The sequence below is a fragment of the Pseudophryne corroboree genome, chromosome 7 (assembly GCF_028390025.1).
Source record: "Pseudophryne corroboree isolate aPseCor3 chromosome 7, aPseCor3.hap2, whole genome shotgun sequence".
Taxonomy (NCBI): Eukaryota; Metazoa; Chordata; class Amphibia; order Anura; family Myobatrachidae; genus Pseudophryne; species Pseudophryne corroboree.
Genome location: NC_086450.1, coordinates 49,732,025 through 49,752,816, shown reverse-complemented (window position 1 = coordinate 49,752,816; position 20,792 = coordinate 49,732,025). Strand labels below are relative to the sequence as shown.

Here is a 20,792-nt window from a genome sequence, read left to right as displayed (position 1 = left end):
GCCCTGTCTGTTTACGTGGGCGACTGCCGTGATGTTGTCCGACTGGATCAGCACCGGTTGACTTTGAAGCAGAGGTCTTCCTAGGCTCAGAGCATTGTAAATTGCCCTTAGCTCCAGTATATTTATGTGGAGAGAAGTCTCCAGACTTGACCACACTCCTTGGAAATTTCTTCCCTGTGTGACTGCTCCCCAGCCTCTCAGGCTGGCATCCGTGGTCACCAGGACCCAGTCCTGAATGCCGAATCTGCTGCCCTCTAGTAGATGAGCACTCTGCAGCCACCACAGAAGAGACACCCTTGTCCTTGGAGACAGGATTATCCGCTGATGCATCTGAAGATGCGATCCGGACCATTCGTCCAGCAGATCCCACTGAAAAATTCTTTCGTGAAATCTGCCGAATGGAATCTCTTCGTAAGAAGCCACCATTTTTCCCAGGACTCTTGTGCATTGATGCACTGACACTTGGCCCGGTTCTAGGAGGTTCCTAACTAGCTCGGATAACTCCCAGACTTTCTCCTCCGGGAGAAACACCTTTTTCTGGACTGTGTCCAGAATCATCCCTAGTAACAGCAGACGTGTCGTCGGAATCAGCTGCGATTTTGGAATATTTAGAATCCACCCGTGCTGTCGTAGAACTACTTGAGATAGTGCTACTCCGACCTCCAACTGTTCTCTGGAGCTTGCCCTTATCAGGAGATCGTCCAAGTAAGGGATAATTAAGACGCCTTTTCTTTGAAGAAGAATCATCATTTCGGCCATTACCTTGGTAAAGACCCGGGGTGCCGTGGACAATCCAAACGGCAGCGTCTGAAACTGATAGTGACAGTTCTGTACCACGAACCTGAGGTACCCTTGGTGAGAAGGGCAATTTGGGACATGGAGGTAAGCATCCTTGATGTCCAGGGACACCATATAGTCCCCTTCTTCCTGGTTCGCTATCACTGCTCTGAGTGACTCCATCTTGATTTGAACCTTTGTATGTAAGTGTTCAAAGATTTCAGATTTAGAATAGATCTCACCGAGCCGTCTGGCTTCAGTACCACAAATAGTGTGGAATAATACCCTTTTCCTTGTTGTAGGAGGGGTACTTTGATTATCACCTGCTGGGAATACAGCTTGTGAATTGTTTCCAATAATGCCTCCCTGTCGGAGGGAGACGTTGGTAAAGCAGATTTCAGGAACCTGCGAGGGGGAGACGTCTCGAATTTCCAATCTGTACCCCTGGGATACTACTTGTAGGATCCAGGGGTCCACTTGCGAGTGAGCCCACTGCGCGCTGAAACTCTTGAGACGACCCCCCCCCCACCGCACCTGAGTCCGCTTGTACGGCCCCAGCGTCATGCTGAGGACTTGGCAGAAGCGGTGGAGGGCTTCTGTTCCTGGGAAGGGGCTGCCTGCTGCAGTCTTCTTCCGTTCCTCTACCCCTGGGCAGATATGACTGGCCTTTTGCCCGCTTGCCCTTATGGGGACGAAAGGACTGAGGCTGAAAAGACGGTGTCTTTTTCTGCTGAGATGTGACTTGGGGTAAAAAGGTGGATTTTCCAGCTGTTGCCGTGGCCACCAGGTCCGATGGACCGACCCCAAATAACTCCTCCCCTTTATACGGCAATACTTCCATGTGCCGTTTGGAATCTGCATCACCTGACCACTGTCGTGTCCATAAACATCTTCTGGCAGACATGGACATCGCACTTACTCATGATGCCAGAGTGCAAATATCCCTCTGTGCATCTCGTATATATAGAAATGCTCTATAGTCAATAAAATACTGTCCCTGTCAAGGGTATCAATATTTTCAGTCAGGGAATCCGACCAAGCCACCCCAGCGCTGCACATCCAGGCTGAGGCGATCGCTGGTCGCAGTATAACACCAGTATGTGTGTATATACTTTTTAGGATATTTTCCAGCCTCCTATTAGCTGGCTCCTTGAGGGCGGCCGTATCTGGAGACGGTAACGCCACTTGTTTTGATAAGCGTGTGAGCGCCTTTAATTTTCTATCGGGGGAAACCCACGCATCATCACACACTTCAATTAATTTATCTGATTCAGGAAAAACTACAGGCAGTTTTTTCACACCCCACATAATACCCTTTTTTGTGGTACTTGTAGTATCAGAAATATGTAACACCTCCTTCATTGCCCTTAACATGTAACGTGTGGCCCTAATGGAAAATACGTTTGGTTCTTCACCGTCGACACTGGAGTCGGTGTCCGTGTCTGTGTCGACCGACTGAGGTAATGGGCGTTTTAAAGCCCCTGACGGTGTTTGAGACGCCTGGACAGGTACTAATTGGTTTGCCGGCCGTCTCATGTCGTCAACCGACCTTGCAGCTTGTTGACATTATCACGTAATTCCCTAAATAAGCCATCCATTCCGGTGTCGACTCCCTAGAGAGTGACATCACCATTACAGGCAATTGCTCCGCCTCCTCACCAACATCGTCCTCATACATGTCGACACACACGTACCGACACACAGCACACACACAGGGAATGCTCTGATAGAGGACAGGACCCCACTAGCCCTTTGGGGAGACAGAGGGAGAGTTTGCCAGCACACACCAAAACGCTATAATTATACAGGGACAACCTTATATAAGTGTTTTCCCTTATAGCATCTTAATATGTAATAATATCGCCACAAAAATGCCCCCCCTCTCTGTTTTAACCCTGTTTCTGTAGTGCAGTGCAGGGGAGAGCCTGGGAGCCTTCCCACCAGCAGTTATGTGAGGGAAAATGGCGCTGTGTGCTGAGGAGAATAGGCCCCGCCCCCTTTTCGGCGGGCTTCTTCTCCCGTTTTTCTGACAACCTGGCAGGGGTTAAATACATCCATATAGCCCCAGGGGCTATATGTGATGTATTTTTAGCCAGCATAGGTACTTTCATTGCTGCCCAGGGCGCCCCCCCAAGCGCCCTGCACCCTCAGTGACCGTTGGTGTGAAGTGTGCTGAGAGCAATGGCGCACAGCTGCAGTGCTGTGCGCTACCTTAAGAAGACTGGGAAGTCTTCAGCCGCCGATTTCTGGACCTCTTCTCTCTTCAGCATCTGCAAGGGGGTCGGCGGCGCGGCTCCGGTGACCCATCCAGGCTGTACCTGTGATCGTCCCTCTGGAGCTAGTGTCCAGTAGCCTAAGAAGCCAATCCATCCTGCACGCAGGTGAGTTCACTTCTTCTCCCCTAAGTCCCTCGATGCAGTGAGCCTGTTGCCAGCAGGACTCACTGAAAATAAAAAACCTAACAAAACTTTTACTCTAAGCAGCTCTTTAGGAGAGCCACCTAGATTGCACCCTTCTCGGCCGGGCACAAAGATCTAACTGAGGCTTGGAGGAGGGTCATAGGGGGAGGAGCCAGTGCACACCACCTGATCCTAAAGCTTTTACTTTTGTGCCCTGTCTCCTGCGGAGCCGCTATTCCCCATGGTCCTGACGGAGTCCCCAGCATCCACTTAGGACGTCAGAGAAATAAAAAAAACATGTGTCAACCATTTGAACCTGTCGACCAATACATTGTAGATCTCTTTTTCATATACCCTCATGCTAGAGAGCACAATCTAGAACAGGTAATGGCAATAGTAAATTGAGTGTGAAGTTCACAAGTATCAGAGTGTTTATAGGTCATTCATTCAAAGATATTTATTATTTTACTATGAAATAATGACCAGTACATACACATGCTCCATAGTATACACATGCCACATAGGGGGTCATTCCGAGTTGATCGTAGCTGTGCTAAATTTAGCACAGCTACGATCGTAAACTCAGACACGCGGGGGGACGCCCAGCACAGGGCTAGTCCGCCCCGCATGTCAGTGCCGGCCCCCCCGCACAAATACAAAAGCATTGCACAGAGGTGATGCCTTTGTATATGTGGAGAAACTCCCGGCCAGCGCAGCTTCTGCGGCTGGCCGGGAGTTGTGTCTCGCTGCCGCTGGCCGCAGCGGCTGCGTGATACGTCATGCAGCCGCCACGCCTGCATTGGCCGGACCGCACCTACTAAACGGCGGCTTAACGCCGCCGTTCAACCCCCTCCTGCCCAGCGACCGCCTCTGTCTAAGAGGCGATCGCTGGGCACCGATGACTGCCATGCGCTGGCGCACTGCAGCGCCGGCGCATGCGCAATTCCGACTCGAACGCTGCGCAGCGACAAACTGCAGCCAGCGGGTCGGAATGACCCCCATAGTAGACACACATCGCACTGTACACACGTGCCACACAGAACATACACATGCCGCACAGTACACACAAACGGTCCATAGTACACACACACGGTCCATACACATGCTCTGTCGTACACACACAGGCGCACAGTACATACAAATGGTCCATACTACACACAGGCCGCACAGTACACACACAGGCAGCACAGTACACACACACACACACATGCTCCGTAGTACACACACAGGCAGCACAGTACACACATGCTCCGTAGAACACACACAGGCAGCACAGTACACACACACATGCTCCGTAGAACACACACAGGCAGCACAGTACACACACACACTTCGTAGAACACACACAGGCAGCACAGTACACACACATGCTCCGTAGTACACACACACATGCTCCATAGTACACACACAGGCAGCACAGTACACACACACATGCTCCGTAGTACACACACAGGCAGCACGGTACACACACACATGCTCCATAGTACACACACAGGCAGCACAGTACACACACACACACATGCTCCGTAGTACACACACAGGCAGCACAGTACACACACACACACATGCTCCGTAGTACACACACAGGCAGCACAGTACACACACACATGCTCCGTAGTACACACACACACACATGCTCCGTAGTACACACACACACACATGGTCCGCAGTACACAGACATGGTCCGCAGTACACAGACACACGGTCCGCAGTACACACACACACGCTCCGCAGTACACACACAGACAGCACAGTACACACACATGCTCCGTAGTACACACACAGGCAGCACAGTACACACACATGCTCCGTAGTACACACACATGCTCCGTAGTACACACACAGGCAGCACAGTACACACACACATGCTCCATAGTACACACACTGCACACACACAATGCACAGCACTACTTACATACACACCGCACAGTACACACACATGCTCCACAGTACCGTGTACACACACACAAAATGCAAAGCACAGTACACACACAAAAAGGCACAGCACACTTGCATTGCAATTAGCTGTGCAGCACCAGCTGGCACTATGCAGACATGTAAACAGACCGCTACACGTGTGTATTTCATGTGTCAGCTGCTTCCAGCACACAGGCAGCTACCCCTGCACCTGCAACCGCGCAATGTCATTGTATGAGGAGAGGACGCGTCTAGCCGCCCCAGCCCTGTCAGTCACAGTCAGCCCCTCATCCCCCGCCGCCCGCCCGTCTCTCAGTCACAGTCAGCCCCCACAGGACAGGATACGCTCCAGGTAGTAGTGGTCTCTCTCTGCCTCCATGGCTGCAGCGGGCTCTCTCGGGCTGTTGCGGTTGGAGTCTCTCTGTTGCTAAGTTACCGCAGCCGGTCCACCAAAGATCGCGAGCACGGCTAAGTTCCCGCGAGAGTTCCTGCACAGAGTCCGGCGCAGAGGCCATTCTGTAGTCATGGTTACGGGGCAGGCGTCTTCCGGTTCTCAGCAGGGCACCACGTGACTTTTGTTAAACCAACTGTATTACCATCAGGGGCAATAGACCTCCTAAAGAAGACAGGAATGGACAGGTTGCCCAAAGCAAATAAGCATCTTCTAGCTCAGGCTTTTTCAACCAGTGTGCCGTGGCACACTAGTGTGCCGCGACCAGTTGCAAGGTGTGCCGCAGAGCCAGATCAGCTTCCTGTACCTTCAGAGTGAACTGCTCTTCTTAGAGGATCAGTCATGCTCTGGCTGTGATCTATGCCAGCCATTCCCAACCACGGTCCTCAAGGCACACCAACAGTGCAGGTTTTAGTGATATCCAGGCTGCAGCACAGATGGTTGAATCAAAATAACTAAGCTACTAATTAAGTCATCTGTGCTGAAGCCTGGATATCACTAAAACCTGCACTGTTAGCATACTTGCCTACCTGACCCTCTCCATGAGGGAGAAAATGCTCTGTTCCTGGTCTTTCCTGGTAATGTATGATTGCCATCACCTGTGGTGAAACACCTTCCTTATCAATTAACTAGCTCACCATAGGTGATGGCAATCACACATTACCAGGAAAGTCCAGGAACAGAGCATTTTCTCCCTCATGGAGAGGGTCAGGTAGGCAAGTATGAATTAGTGTGCCTTGAGGACCGTGGTTGGGAGTGCCTGATCTACGCCTTGATGATGCGGCAGTGTGATATCATTGGTCACGGCCGCAGCATCTCACCACCCAGCCAGCCCACCCGCCTGTATACACATCTTCCAGTTCCCGCTTGCATCCACAGCTTTCCTTGCCCACCCACATCCACACCTGCCCAACCGCCCGCTGCTCAGTATTTGCAGCACTCCACTATGAACAATCCCCGCCACTGAGGGACAGGGAGGAGGTCAGCTAATCGGTAGGGGCTAATATTTGTTATGTTATTTCTCCTGTGGGGAGCAATAGGATTTATGGGGGGAACAATGTGAATAATTCATGTGGAGAGCAATAGGATTTATGTGGGGAGAAATATGATTGATTTATGTGGGGAGCAATGCGATTTATGAAGGGAGCAACATGATTTATGTGGGGAGCAATGTGATTGTTTTTCCTGTGTAGGCCAATATGTGGATTCTTTTTTTACTGTGATGGCCAATGTGTGTTTTAATTTTTTTTCTTTGGGGAACTGATGGTGTGCCTTGGCAATTTTAAAATATTGTTCGGTGTTATGCGAGAAAAAAAAAGGTTGAAAATCACTGTTCTAGCTATTTATCAAGATTATTCTATAAAATGAAATCTAGAATCAGATTGGTTGCTAAAGGCAACTTCTCTACCTGTCCTCATGAATGGTTTGATGTCTTTCCCCCTAATTATGAGCCTGTTTACCAAGTTAATGCTGTCCTTAATAAAGCTGTTTCCAAATGTGTAAGGGCAGAATTCAATATCGCGTCAAAGTAACAAGAAAGTAAGGGAGACATATCCTACAACATGACCCATTCCATTAGGTACCAAATGCTCTGTTTCTGGATTTCCTTGCCAGTGGCAGTTGCAGAGCTGGGGCTGCAGCACAGTCCAAAATACAAATAGTTTGGGGTGGCAGTTGGTGTGGCTTCCCCATCTGAATTTTGGACTATGCTGCAACCCCACCTCTGGAGCCGCCACTGGAGAGGAAGTCCAGGAACAGAGCATTTTGTACCTAATAGAACGGGTCATGTTGGAGGGTGTGGGGAGATAGCGGATTTATCCTCAGCTTTCCATTTGCTAACCCTTGCAGGAGCCCCCTCCATTCTTTCTGTGGGGACAGAACACTTGCAATAACTAATACCATCTTCCAATGACTGCACCACTGAAGCCTGCTAGCCTCAATGGGGCAGTCCTGCCGGTAAAGGATCTTGCAGTCCTTCTCTGGGGGCTGGAGCTGTTTGCGATGCCAGCTCCCAAAAGCGAACTGACCACGTAAGCGACCGCTTCTCACTGATTGCCAGGGCGGACTTCGATCCATACCTCTCAACACTCCCATACCTCTCAACAATACTGAGAAATTGGGATCCTGCGAGTTCCAAAGAGGACGGAGCCTTGTGGAAGTTTGGCCTTGTTGCACCCCTGCTTACATCACTGTGGGGGCATGCCCAGCACTCTCCGAGATGCTGGACTCCCCCAAGGCTCTCCGTTCACTGCATATAGATGCTGTGCAGTAACTGTGATCCCCGCCCCTACCCGCCCCAGCTTTTCTCCCCCCGTGAGACACTGCGGCCCGCTGGTGGGACAGCGGGACAGTTCCAAAAAAATGGGACGAGGTATGTACTCTGTAAGGATAGATCGAGATTTCTCTGACGTCCTAAGTGGATGCTGGGACTCCGTAAGGACCATGGGGATTAGCGGCTCCGCAGGAGACTGGGCACAACTAAAGAAAGCTTTAGGACTACCTGGTGTGCACTGGCTCCTCCCACTAAGACCCTCCTCCAGACCTCAGTTAGATTCTTGTGCCCGGCTGAGCTGGATGCACACTAGGGGCTCTCCTGAGCTCCTAGAAAGAAAGTATATTTAGGTTTTTTATTTTACAGTGAGATCTGCTGGCAACAGACTCACTGCAGTGAGGGACTAAGGGGAGAAGAAGCGAACCTACCTGACAGGTGGTAGTTTGGGCTTCTTAGGCTACTGGACACCATTAGCTCCAGAGGGATCGACCGCAGGACCCGACCTTGGTGTTCGTTCCCGGAGCCGCGCCGCCGTCCCCCTTACAGAGCCAGAAGCATGAAGAGTCCGGAAAATCGGCGGCAGAAGACTTCGGTCTTCACCAAGGTAGCGCACAGCACTGCAGCTGTGCGCCATTGCTCCTCATGTACACCTCACACTCCGGTCACTGATGGGTGCAGGGCGCTGGGGGGGGGGGGCGCCCTGAGGGCAATATATGACACCTTGGCTGGCAAATCTACATCATATATAGTCCTAGAGGCTATATAGATGTAAAATTACCCCTGCCAGTATTCCAGAAAAAGCGGGAGAAAGTCAGTTGAAAAAGGGGCAAGGCTTCTCCCTCAGCACACTGGCGCCATTTTCTCTTCACAGTGCAGCTGGAAACAGCTCCCCAGGCTCTCCCCTGTAGTTTTCAGGCTCAAAGGGTTAAAAAGAGAGGGGGGGCACTAAATTTAGGCGCAATATATGTATACAAGCAGCTATTTGGGGAAAAATCACTCAGTTATAGTGTTAATCCCTGCATTATATAGCGCTCTGGTGTGTGCTGGCATACTCTCTCTCTGTCTCCCCAAAGGACTTTGTGGGGTCCTGTCCTCAGTCAGAGCATTCCCTGTGTGTGTGTGGTGTGTCGGTACGGCTGTGTCGACATGTTGGATGAGGAAGGTTACATGGAGGTGGAGCAGAGGCCGATAAATGGGATGTCGCCCCCTGTGGGGCCGACACCAGAGTGGATGGATAGGTGGAAGGTATTAACCGACAGTGTCAACTCCTTACATAAAAGGCTGGATGACGTAACAGCTGTGGGACAGCCGGCTTCTCAGCCCGCGCCTGCCCAGGCGTCTCAAAGGCCATCAGGGGCTCAAAAAACGCCCGTTACCTCAGATGGCAGACACAGATGTCGACACGGAGTTTGACTCCAGTGGCGACGAGGTTGAGACATATACACAATCCACTAGGAACATCCGTTACATGATCTCGGCAATGAAAAATGTGTTACGCATTTTCTGACATGAACCCAAGTACCACATAAAAGGGGTTTTATTTTTGGGGAGAAAAAGCAGCCAGTGTTTTGTTCCCCCATCAGATTAATTAATGAAGTGTGTAAAGAAGCGTGGTTTCCCCCGATAAGAAACTGGTAATTTCTAAAAAGTTACTGATGGCGTACCCTTTTCCGCCAGAGGATAGGTCACGTTGGGAGATATCCCTTAGGGTGGATAAGGCGCTCACACGTTTGTCAAAAGGTGGCACTGCCGTCTTAGCATACGGCCACCTTGAAGGAACCTGCTGATAAAAAGCAGGAGGCGATCCTGAAGTCTGTATTTACACACTCAGGTACTAGACTGAGACCTGTAATTGCCTCAGCATAAATAGGGCTGCTGCAGCGTGGTCTGATACCCTGTCAGATAATATTAATACGCTAAGACAGGGATAATATTTTGCTAACATTAAGCATATTTAAGACGTTGTCTTATATATAAAGGATGCACAGAGGGATATTTGCCGGCTGGCATTCAGATTTAATGCAATGTCCATTCTGCCAGGAGGGTATTAGAAACCCGGCAGTGGACAGGTGATGCTGCCTGTAAAAGGCACATGGAGATTCTGCCTTATAAGGGCGAGGAATTGTTTGGGGATGGTCTCTGGGACCTCGTATCCACAGCAACAGCTGGGAAGAAATTTTTTTACCTCAGGATTCCTCACAGCCTAAGGAAGCACCGTATTTTCAGGTACAGTCCTTTCGGCTTCAGAAAAGCAAGCGGGATAAAGGCGCTTCCTTTCTGCACAGAGACAAGGGAAGAAGGAAAAAAGCTGCACCAGCAGCCAGTTCCCAGGATCAAAAATCTTCCCCCGCTTCCTCTGAGTCCACCGCATGACGCTGGGGCTCCACAGGTGGAGACAGGTGCAGTAGGGGCGCGTCTCGGGAACTTCAGGGACCAGTGGGCTTGCCCACAGGTGGATCTCTAGGTTCTGCAAATAGTATCACAGGGATACAGGCTGGAGTTCGAGGCGACTCCCCCTCGCCGTTACCTCACATCAGCCTTGCCGGCTGCCCTCGGAGAAAGGTAGTACTGGCGGCAATTCACAAGCTGTACATCCAGCAGGTGAAAGCAAGGTACCCCTCCTTCAACAAGGCCGGGGTTACTATTCCAAAATGTTGTGATACCGAAACCAGACGGTTCGGTGAGACCCATTCTAAAATTGAAAGCCTTGAACACTTATATACGAAGGTTCAAGTTCAAAATGGAATCGCTCAGGGCGATTATTGCAAGCCTGGAGAATTTCATGGTATCACTGGACATCAAGGATGATTACCTGCATGTCCCTATTTACCCTCTTCACCAGGAGTATCTCAATATTGTGGTACAGGATTGTCATTACCAATTCCAGACGTTGCCGTTGGTCTGTCCCCGGCACCGAGGTATTTACCAAGGTAATGGCCGAAATAATTATCCCGTACTTGGACGATCTCCTTATAAAGGCGAGGTCCAGGGAGCAGTTGTTCGGCGGAGTAGCACTATCTCAGGAAGTGCTACAACAGCACGGCTGGATTCTGAATATTCCAAAGTCGCAGCTGGTTCCTACGACGCGTCTACTGTTCCTGGGTATGGTTCTGGACACAGAACAGGATAAAAAGGGTTTCTCCCGGAGAAGTCCAAGGAGTTGTTGTCTCTAGACAGAGACCTCCTAATACGTATACAGGTGTCGGTGCATTAATGCACGCGAGCCCTGGGAAAGATGGTAGCTTCTTACGAAGAAATTCCATTCGCCAGGTCCCATGCAAGGATTTTCCAGTGGGATCTGTTGGACAAGTGGTCCGGGTCGCATCTTCAGATGCATCGGCGGATAACCCTGTCTCCAAGGGTCAGGGTGTCGCTGTTGTGGTGGCTGCAGAGTGCTCATCTTCTAGGGTGACAATGCTAAATTCCTTTGTCGTATAAACAACCCTTAATGAAGTCTAAGAACACAGTACGCTGTTTACTTAAGAAGTACCGTAAGGGTACGCTAGTTGCGTAACGATCGCTTAGCCGTAGGCGAGACGCTCAAGCGTCACGTTCGCTCACGGCCCAGTGATCACAGGACAGCACGTTATTGGTGATGACTAGAGTAATGATTCGCTATGGCGTAGCGGACGCTCGAGACCACGAGGAGATCACCAGCGGCGCAGACGCTCACAACGCTATACCTTTATGTCTAAACCTTTTATCAATGAAATACACAGAATACCTTAATGTGAATACAGGGTGTAAGTGCAACCTTGTGTAACCTGACTAACTACAAAGCTGCTTGAGCGTCACCGACGCTCAAGTGAACACTTAACACTATGAGAAAAATACACAGATACCTGTTTAGGGTCCAAAGCCTATTAACTGTATTATAACTATTATACTTGCAAAAAGAATCACAGTACAAATGATACACTACAATATAACAGAGACTTCCTAACCGAATAACTATACAAGAAATACAATACAATACTATGCTGACCTAATACAATACAATACTAGTCAATGGGAGATACGAGAGAAAGAGAAGGGAGAGAGAGAGAGAGACGGAGAGAGAGAGATTGGCTCACAGTAAGACAATATGATTACGGAGAAAAACTTACGCACAAAGGGTATGATCGCATGCGCCTCTGGACATCCAGCTTCCCGATTATCAGCAATGAGAACCGTTTGATGAGAAGTGAAAGCTGGATGCCACAGGCCCGTCTTTTATGCTACTCACACAATGCAATCTAATGGTCCCTACAACCTCATTGTCCATTGGATGCAGGAATTCGGCTTCGCATTATAACAAAAGGTCATAGGGTGATTCATACAGGTGGGCTGTGACGATTTCAAACAGCTCAGGTGGGTGGGAAACTAGGTTTCCCGCCGCATACCTGAGTATGCGTAAATAATAGAAATGGACATAAACTTCTTATGTCCATAACTATCCGCATGAGCGATTAATACGCTCCAAACCAACACCGGAATATTGTTAATTAAATACTCTTCCGATGGGTACCAAACACTGCTGTATGATTCCTGTTAGACCCTTCGCACAATACAAAGAGGGATTCCTCCGTTCAGGGACATTCTATATTAACCAAACTTTCAGAATCTATCAAAGGGACCATGGTCTACAAACTACATTAATTGTGAAAATATGTAACGATTGGGTCGCACGCTACGACTACATACTCCTTACCGTAAATACGCATACCGATGCGAGCGGGTGCACGCATCAGCGGGTATGCGCTATCACGGGAAAGCGCACGCATGCGCAGCGCGGACCAGCGTGAGGTGCAAATATGGCAGCGTGTATGGGGATATTTTTCTGACTTTGACAGTCCCCCCTTTGGCAGTCAATAATAACTGCCACCTTCTAAAACATTTCAAAAGGAGAAAAATGTAAGTCAGGGGTTAATTCATTTCCATGGTTGGGTAAGGAAGAAGAGAGGAGTAGGTGTGAAGAGGGTATGACCTAGTGAGATAGCAGAAGTATGTGTGTATGAGTCCATGTTTGGAGGGTCATGTATCATCGTGCCGTACGTGTGGTAAATCAAGCTTCGAGGTATTGCGAAGTATACATTTGAATTCCTTCTTATCCCGTGGTACAGGTCTGTGGATGGGCTGTCAAACTTTACCGAGCTCTTTTCGGCTTTTGAACAAAATGGGGAGCACATTTTAGTTGATGATACATGAATGGGGGAATATGTGATTGCTGATATCTGTGCCTGTATTCCCTATACTATGTGTGTCATTACCTGAGGGTTGTAGAAATGAAGAAAAGACATAATTACGGTAAATGCGGGGGTATTCTATGTCAGGGAAATGTACATCTGTTGTTGAAGTTTTGTTCGGTATCTGTTGAGAGTCGTCTTCTTTGCGCTGTATTGCTCCTTGGGCATGAGCAAATAGCTTTGTCAGTGCCATCAGATTTACAAAAAATGTTGGGCTAGCGTGAGTTTAAAAATACTAGGGAAACTGGGGATCCATGGCAAAGTTCATCAAATGTCCATTTCTCAAGTGGTCAAAACTTCATCTTTGGTGCTTGTCTGTTGTCTGTATAGCGTCTCGTCAACTTCCTCGTCCAAGGGGGTCTTTGTATCTTGGGGAAAAGCAGAAAAACAGGTGAAAGAAACGGACCGTATAATCGCATTTTTCATCACATCCTGGTTTCTATCATTGGGTCATAAATCAAATCCAGGTTAATTACAGTTTCCTCACTCCTCAAGCTCATCACTTTTGTACTTTGTTTGCACCTCATTAAAGCCTGCCCGCATCTAAATATCAATCCAATAGATATAACAACACCTAAGATACATAGGAGAAACTTTCCAACATCCATTATGACTCCTTGAGCCCAGTCTCCTAAACCGGAGAACCAATTTCGCGGGTTCAACCATGACACCCAACTAGTCAGCTCATTACCTACAGCGGCAAGGGTGAGATTGTGTTTTCGGCGAAATTCCCATTTTAATTGGAGAATATCGTCCATTTTTTGGTCTATGACCTCTACCGGATCCTCAGTGCTATTTGTGATATACGTGCAACACTTTATGCCGTACTGTGTTGCCAATGTAACACAATATCCGCCTGTTACTGCTGTAAGATAATTAAGAACCATCCTATGCTGAACTAGTTCTGTTTTATAAGCTTGAAGTTCTCTTCCAGTGTATCTGAACGTGTCATCATACATTTCAGTGATATTATCTAACAAATTGGCGAGTGCGGAAATGTATCTATAATTCATCACTCCTCGAGCGGTGCGAGTGAAATCTAACGCTACCAGAACCTGAATCCCGGTGGATTCATGGATAAGATCAGAGGCCGGGTGCTCTAACCTTTCTGACAGTTGTCTTTTAACTCGGTGCTCGTAATGAGTGTGAGTATAAGGAGCTTGGGCACCACGGTGTATGTCCTTCATTTTGTCATGTGTAACAGTCATCACTTCAGGCAATACTTTTCCAATATAACACAATCCTTCAGAGTTTGGGGCAAGCCACTTGTACGCCTTTCTCCCGCATATGAAATATGCATCATCGGGGAGAACATATGGGACAGAGAAGGACATTACCATATTACACACCTTCCAGGTGAACTCTCCTGACCCTAATTCTTCCATCTGCTTAATGCATGTATCAGTTTGTACGATATGTGCACAGTATCCTGGTGATACTTCTCCAACTCTAGTAATCCTATTTCCTAAGGTATATCGATACCGGAAAGATTTTCCTCTACTGGCTATGTGGCGTACAAGCTCTGTATCTGTAGGCATTCTATCTGCTCTGTGTGAAAAGGTCATGGTAAGGTTGCTCCATGACACTTCCCAATTTCCCGGCTTACGGGGATTGGAGATATTAAAACATAAGAGGGACCTATCCACATGGTATTGGTGGAGCATCAAACTAGGAGGGCTGGAGATGTTAAACCTCCGGTCCACCGGTCTCCCACCACTTAGCTCAAGTACCTCCCCTAACGTTAAAGGAAATGGTACTAGCCCTGATTTGCTATGACCCTGAGGTACTTGAGAGCATACCCAACAATCTGTTTGGTTTAATACGTTACCCACTAAGGAGTGATAGTCACTCAATGGATGCCGGTCCATATGGATATTAAAACTGGATTGGCATTTCTTTATGCACCCATCCTCAATCAAATTGTCACAGAGCCTACAGATACAGTTTTCTTCAGCTAACAATCCATCACAATTTCTTCTATCGGATCGTTTTCTGATACTCGCCTTTGCTTGTTGGTTTGGTTGATCTTGGAAAACTACGCCTCCATCATCATAATCGGAACCCATTCCAGAACCTCTCTCGACCTCTATGGTACTCTCGCCGGAACAGACTGCTCTGGTCAACATCATGGTTAACATCAAAATCCGGATCACAGTCTCTTGGGGCAAGTCCATCTTTGAGGAGGAAATAGAGAAGAATGAGAAGGGGGAAAAAGAAATTTTAAGGGAGAGGGGATGGGAAGTGGAGAAAAACAATAAAAGGGGGAAGGGAGTCAACAACTGCTTTCGGTCTTCAAGGCTCAGGTGCCGCCTCAGTCCTCCTGGAACAGACACTCCAGTGATACAACCTCTACCGCCTGTTCCTTATCACGGGACTTCTCTGGATCAGCAACCTTTTTGCAGTGGGATGAATGGACCCAAGTCTCTCTCTCAGCAACCTTCAATGCTGTGGTGCTAGTCAATAAGACCTGGTATGGTCCTTCCCATCTATCAATAAGACAACCTGAGCGTAGAAAATTTCGTATCATTACATAATCCCCAGGTTCAATGTCATGACAATTACTATCTGGTAAATCAGGAATCACCAACTTCAGATTATCATTTTGATTCCTCAACTGCTTACTCATGTTAATCAAGTATTTTACAGTTACTTCATTGTTACATTTCAAATCATCCTGAGGGTTAATCATGACATGCGGTTGTCGACCAAACAGAATTTCAAAAGGGGACAGGTTAAGAGGGGACCTGGGAGTGGTTCTGATGCTATACAAAACAATGGGTAAAGCTTCTGGCCACGTCAATCCTGTCTCTGCCATTACTTTACTCAATTTATTTTTAATAGTGCTGTTCACTCTTTCGACCTTCGCACTCGCCTGTGGACGGTACGGAGTGTGCAGCTTGCTATCAATACCCATTAATTTACACATTCCTTGAAAGACATCACCGGTAAAATGGGTACCCCTATCACTTTCAATGATTCTAGGGATACCATATCTACATACAAATTCCTGCACAATTTTCTTAGCTGTAAACATAGCGGTATTTGTAGCTGCTGGAAATGCTTCGACCCAATTCGAGAAAACATCTATACAAACAAGTACATATTTCAAATTTCGACATGGGGGTAATTGAATGAAGTCAATTTGTATTACCTGGAAAGGGCCGCCGGCAGGTGGGATATGGGATGGTTCTGTAGGTATTGCTTTTCCAATATTCTTTCTCAGACAGGTAAGGCATGACATTGCTCTTTTACCCGCATGAGAGGAGAATCCTGGGGCGCACCAGTATGCTCTTACCAATTTGCACATTCCCTCCTTGCCTAGATGAGTCAACCCATGAGCTGCTTCAGCCAGACATGGAAGATATGCTCTGGGGGCCACTGGTTTACCATGTCCATCCGTCCAGAGCCCTGAGGACTCCTGGCCATATCCCTTTGCCTTCCAGACTGCTCTTTCCTGTGTGGAACACAAATTCTGCATCTCACACAACTTCTGTGTGTTGATGGTATTAAATACCATCAGTTGTGTGGTGTCTGTCTGTATGGGGGTAGCAGCTGCAAGCTTAGCTGCTTCGTCTGCTCGGCTGTTACCAAGTGACACTGGGTCTTGACTATATGTATGTGCTTTACATTTGATAACAGCCACTCTGTCGGGTTCCTGTATCGCTGTTAGAAGCCTTTTTATATAAGCTGCATGCGCTATCGGTGTACCAGCTGCCGTCATGAAATTTCTGAGGCGCCATAGGGCTCCGAAATCATGTACTACCCCGAAGGCGTATCTAGAATCGGTGTAGATATTGGCTGACTTACCCTTAGCCAATTCACATGCTCTGGTTAGGGCGACCAGTTCAGCAACCTGGGCTGAGTGAGGTGGACCTAGCGGTTCCGCTTCTATGGTGTCTTGGTCATCTACGACTGCGTATCCAGTACACAAGTCTCCCGAGTCTGACTGTCTATGACAACTACCGTCAGTGTAGAACGTGAGTTCTGCATCTTCCAGTGGATTGTCACTGATGTCAGGCCTTGCGGTAAAATTTTGGGTCAAATATTCCATACAATCATGTGCATCTTCCTTTGTATTAAATCCTCCTTCCCCATCACTCTCACCTTCCACCCTTTGTGTCTGACCAGGCACACCTGGGAGAAATGTTGCAGGATTTAATGCGCTGCATCTCCTTATGGTGATGTTTACTGGGGCCATTAATGCCAATTCCCATCTTGTAAACCTTGCTGATGAGACGTGTCTGGTTTGGGCAGAATTCAATAAGGCAGATACTGCATGTGGTGTATGGATTGTGAGGTTGTGGCCTAGCACGACATCTTCGCTTTTTGTCACTAGCAATGCTATCGCCGCAACGCTACGCAAGCATGTGGGAAGGGATCGCGCTACCGTGTCTAGCTGAGCGCTGTAGTATGCAACTGGCCTGCTGGCATCACCGTGTTTTTGGGTTAGTACACCTGCTGCGCAACCAGCACTTTCTGTTCCGTATAGTTCAAAGGGTTTCCCATAGTCTGGCATACCTAGTGCTGGCGCCTGCGTTAGGCACTGTTTGAGTCTCTCAAATGCTGTTTCGGATTCGTCTGTATGCGAGATCCTATCAGGTTTGTTTGAGGAGACCATTTCCTGCAAAGGTAACGCCAATATGGAAAACCCTGGGATCCAATTACGGCAATACCCACACATTCCTAAAAACGTCCTGATCTGTTGCTGGGTTTGTGGCAGTGTCATGTCTCTAATGGCTTGGATTCTATCAGCGGTCAGGTGTCTCAGTCCTTGTGTTAGACAGTGTCCCAAATATTTTACCTTAGGTTGGCATAATTGCAACTTGTCTTTGGAAACCTTATGTCCTGTGTCTGAAAGATGAAACAGGAGCTGTTTCGTATCCTTCAGGGAAGCTTCCAGCGAATCTGAACACAGTAGTAAATCATCTACATACTGTATCAATACTGATCCACTCTCCGGTTGGAAAGACTGTAAACAATCATGCAAAGCCTGAGAAAATATACTTGGACTATCTATGAAACCTTGGGGTAACCGAGTCCACGTGTATTGGACTCCTCTGTATGTGAATGCAAACAAATATTGGCTGTCAGGGTGCAGAGGTACCGAAAAGAATGCGGAGCAGAGGTCAATAACAGTGAAAAATTTGGCAGTGGGAGGAATTTGCATTAGGATGACAGCTGGATTTGGCACTACGGGGAACTGACTCTCAACTATTTTGTTAATCCCCCTTAGATCCTGCACTAGCCTGTAACCCCTCCCCCCACTCTTTTTAACAGGGAAGATGGGACTATTTGCTGTGCTGGACGTTCTTACTAGAATGCCCTGTTGTAGCAAGCGCTCTATTACTGGGAAAACTCCTAACTCCACCTCTGGCTTCAGAGGATACTGTGGGATTTTTGGAGCTATCCTACCATCTTTTACTTGTACAACTACTGGAGCTACGTTTGCCATTAATCCAGTGTCCTGTCCATCTTTTGTCCAAAGTGACTCTGGTATCTGAGATGTCATCTCTTCTATTTGGGATGGATTCCTATTTGTCATAATGGGATGTGACATTAATTTTGATGGGGAGTCTAACATGTCTCGTACTTCCTGAGCGTGATTCTCAGGAATGTCCAAGAATACACCTTCAGGAGTGCAATAAATGACGCAACCCATTTTACATAGTAAGTCTCTTCCCAGGAGATTGGTTGGTGCCGATGCAGCTAGCAAAAACGAATGCTTGGTATGCAAAGGCCCTATTGTAATCTCGGCTGGTTTGCTAACAGGGTAGTGCTGGACTACTCCTGTTACTCCCATGGCTGGAACTGTCCTACCAGTGGTTCTCATGCCCACTGTCGAATTTATCACTGACTTGGCCGCCCCTGTGTCTACAAGAAAGTTTAAAGTTTTACCAGCTACATTGATTGCAATCTCTGGTTCACTTCCAAGACTGGCAATCAATTTCACTGGCTGCAGATTACAGGTATGGCCACACCCCTATTGGGTATGCTGACCTCCCTGAATCCCGTTGGCAGCAACTACTTGTGGGGGAGTTAGCTGGGAACTACCAGAGGCATGCCAATCTCTGTTCAGGGGGTATCTTTTTGTTTCCCCTGTATGTGGCTCAAAACTCCGCCTCTGTGGACCCTGCTCCCAATGTCGTGTGTCGTGTCGTTGTCTAGGGGGTTGAAAAGATCTTTGTACACTCTTTGTTCTACAGTCTCGTGCATAGTGTCCCTGTTTGTTACAAGAAAAACATGTTATTACACTTGACTTACCCACAGGATTCGGTGGTACATACGCAGGCTGCCTTGTGGTCAGCGCCTGTATACTTACTGACATCAACTTATCACTTTGCGACTCCCTGTGTCTAGTGATGTTTCTGTCGTGATCAATAGCAGCCTCTCTCAATGTGGACACCGACAGACCTCGCCAACATGGTTGCGTGGTCTGAACCCTAGTCTTTAATGTTTCCTTTAAACCATCCATCAGTACAGATACTGCTACTTCTTGGTGGTTTGGGTTGGTCCTAATGTCTTCTATTCCAGTGTACTTTGCCATTTCTAATAGTGCCCGATGAAAATATTCTGTTGCCGTTTCGGACTCTTTTTGTCTAATGGAGAATATTTTGTTCCATTTAACAACGGCTGGGAAATACTCCTTTAGCTGTAAATTTATCCTTTTTACGTTATCTTTGTTGTACACATCTGAAAGTGGTACATCTTTATCTAGTCCACAATCAGCTAAGAATTGAACTGAGTCGACATTTGAAGGTAAACAAGCTCTTAGCAGTATCTGCCAATCCTTGTTGTTGGGTTCTACAGTGTTACCTAGATCCCTGATGTATTTTTGGCTAGCAACTAAGTCTTTCCTGGGGTCAGGAAATTCAGACACTATTGTTCTTAATTCCATTCGGGAAAATGGAGTGTACATGGCAATGTTCCTTATGGGAGTGGCTCCTGATACATCTGTTTTCCCATTGGGAACTGCTATTACTCTAACAGGGTTAACTCTAACAACCTCAGTCTGTGTAGATTCTACAACTTGTGGTGAAATTGTTTCAGTATAATGCATGGTGCCGTACTTACCCGTTGACACGACCTCACCTATCCCTCCGCTAGGGGCCTTTGCTAATCTCGTGGGTGTTGCTGTGCCTACTGTGGTCTCTGCTATGGTGGCTGCGAGAGAGAGAGCTGAAATTGTTGCTGGATCGTCTTCTTGATCACACTCCTGAGGAAAGTTCAAAACAGGGTACAACTTGCACGGGTTAATACTTGCATGAGTTACTTGGTTAACATCATTAACATTTACAGGGTTACTAAGTGTTTGTGTTTTACAACCCAGTGCGTTTCTCTCCGTAATCAACTTTTCTCCTGCTATCAGTTTCCTGACTGCCCCAGATCCCGCCGCCAGAGCCAAACCTCTCTGTATCTCACCTTCCTGTTGCCACAACTGTAAATAATCATGATGCTGAATTCGTCTCTTTGTTGATTTTATGAGACATATCCTCCTCCTTAAATTTTGTAACACTTCTGGACTGAAGCTACCTATTCTTGGGAATTTCTCCCTGTCTTGTACAGTCATTCTCTCCCATTCATCACATAAAACCTCTGTGTGACTTCCGTATTTTTCACACATGATGTATCTTGCCGACCCGACTGGTCGGTTCTCTGAATCAACCCGAACCGAGGTTGATCGCCCCCTACCTGAACAATTGGCCCCCATAATCTGCAGGTGTTGCTTACTACTCCTTTGATCTTTATATCAC

General features: G+C 47.7%; 1 protein-coding gene across 4 annotated transcripts in view; it reads right to left on the bottom strand.

Annotated features, from left to right (window-relative positions):
- The window catches only part of SPAG16 (sperm associated antigen 16), a 1,801,610-nt gene that overhangs the window by 1,743,956 nt on the left and 36,862 nt on the right, over nucleotides 1-20,792 (bottom strand). For 2 of the 4 annotated variants that reach the window (XM_063933151.1, XM_063933152.1), the window contains exon 1: nucleotides 5,439-5,580. The exons of the other annotated variants lie outside the window; for them this stretch is intronic. In XM_063933151.1, the coding sequence (XP_063789221.1) occupies nucleotides 5,439-5,472 (34 nt within the window). In that variant the 5' untranslated portion in view covers nucleotides 5,473-5,580. Of the gene's footprint in view, nucleotides 1-5,438; nucleotides 5,581-20,792 lie in introns of those variants that run through there. 4 annotated transcript variants of the gene reach the window in all.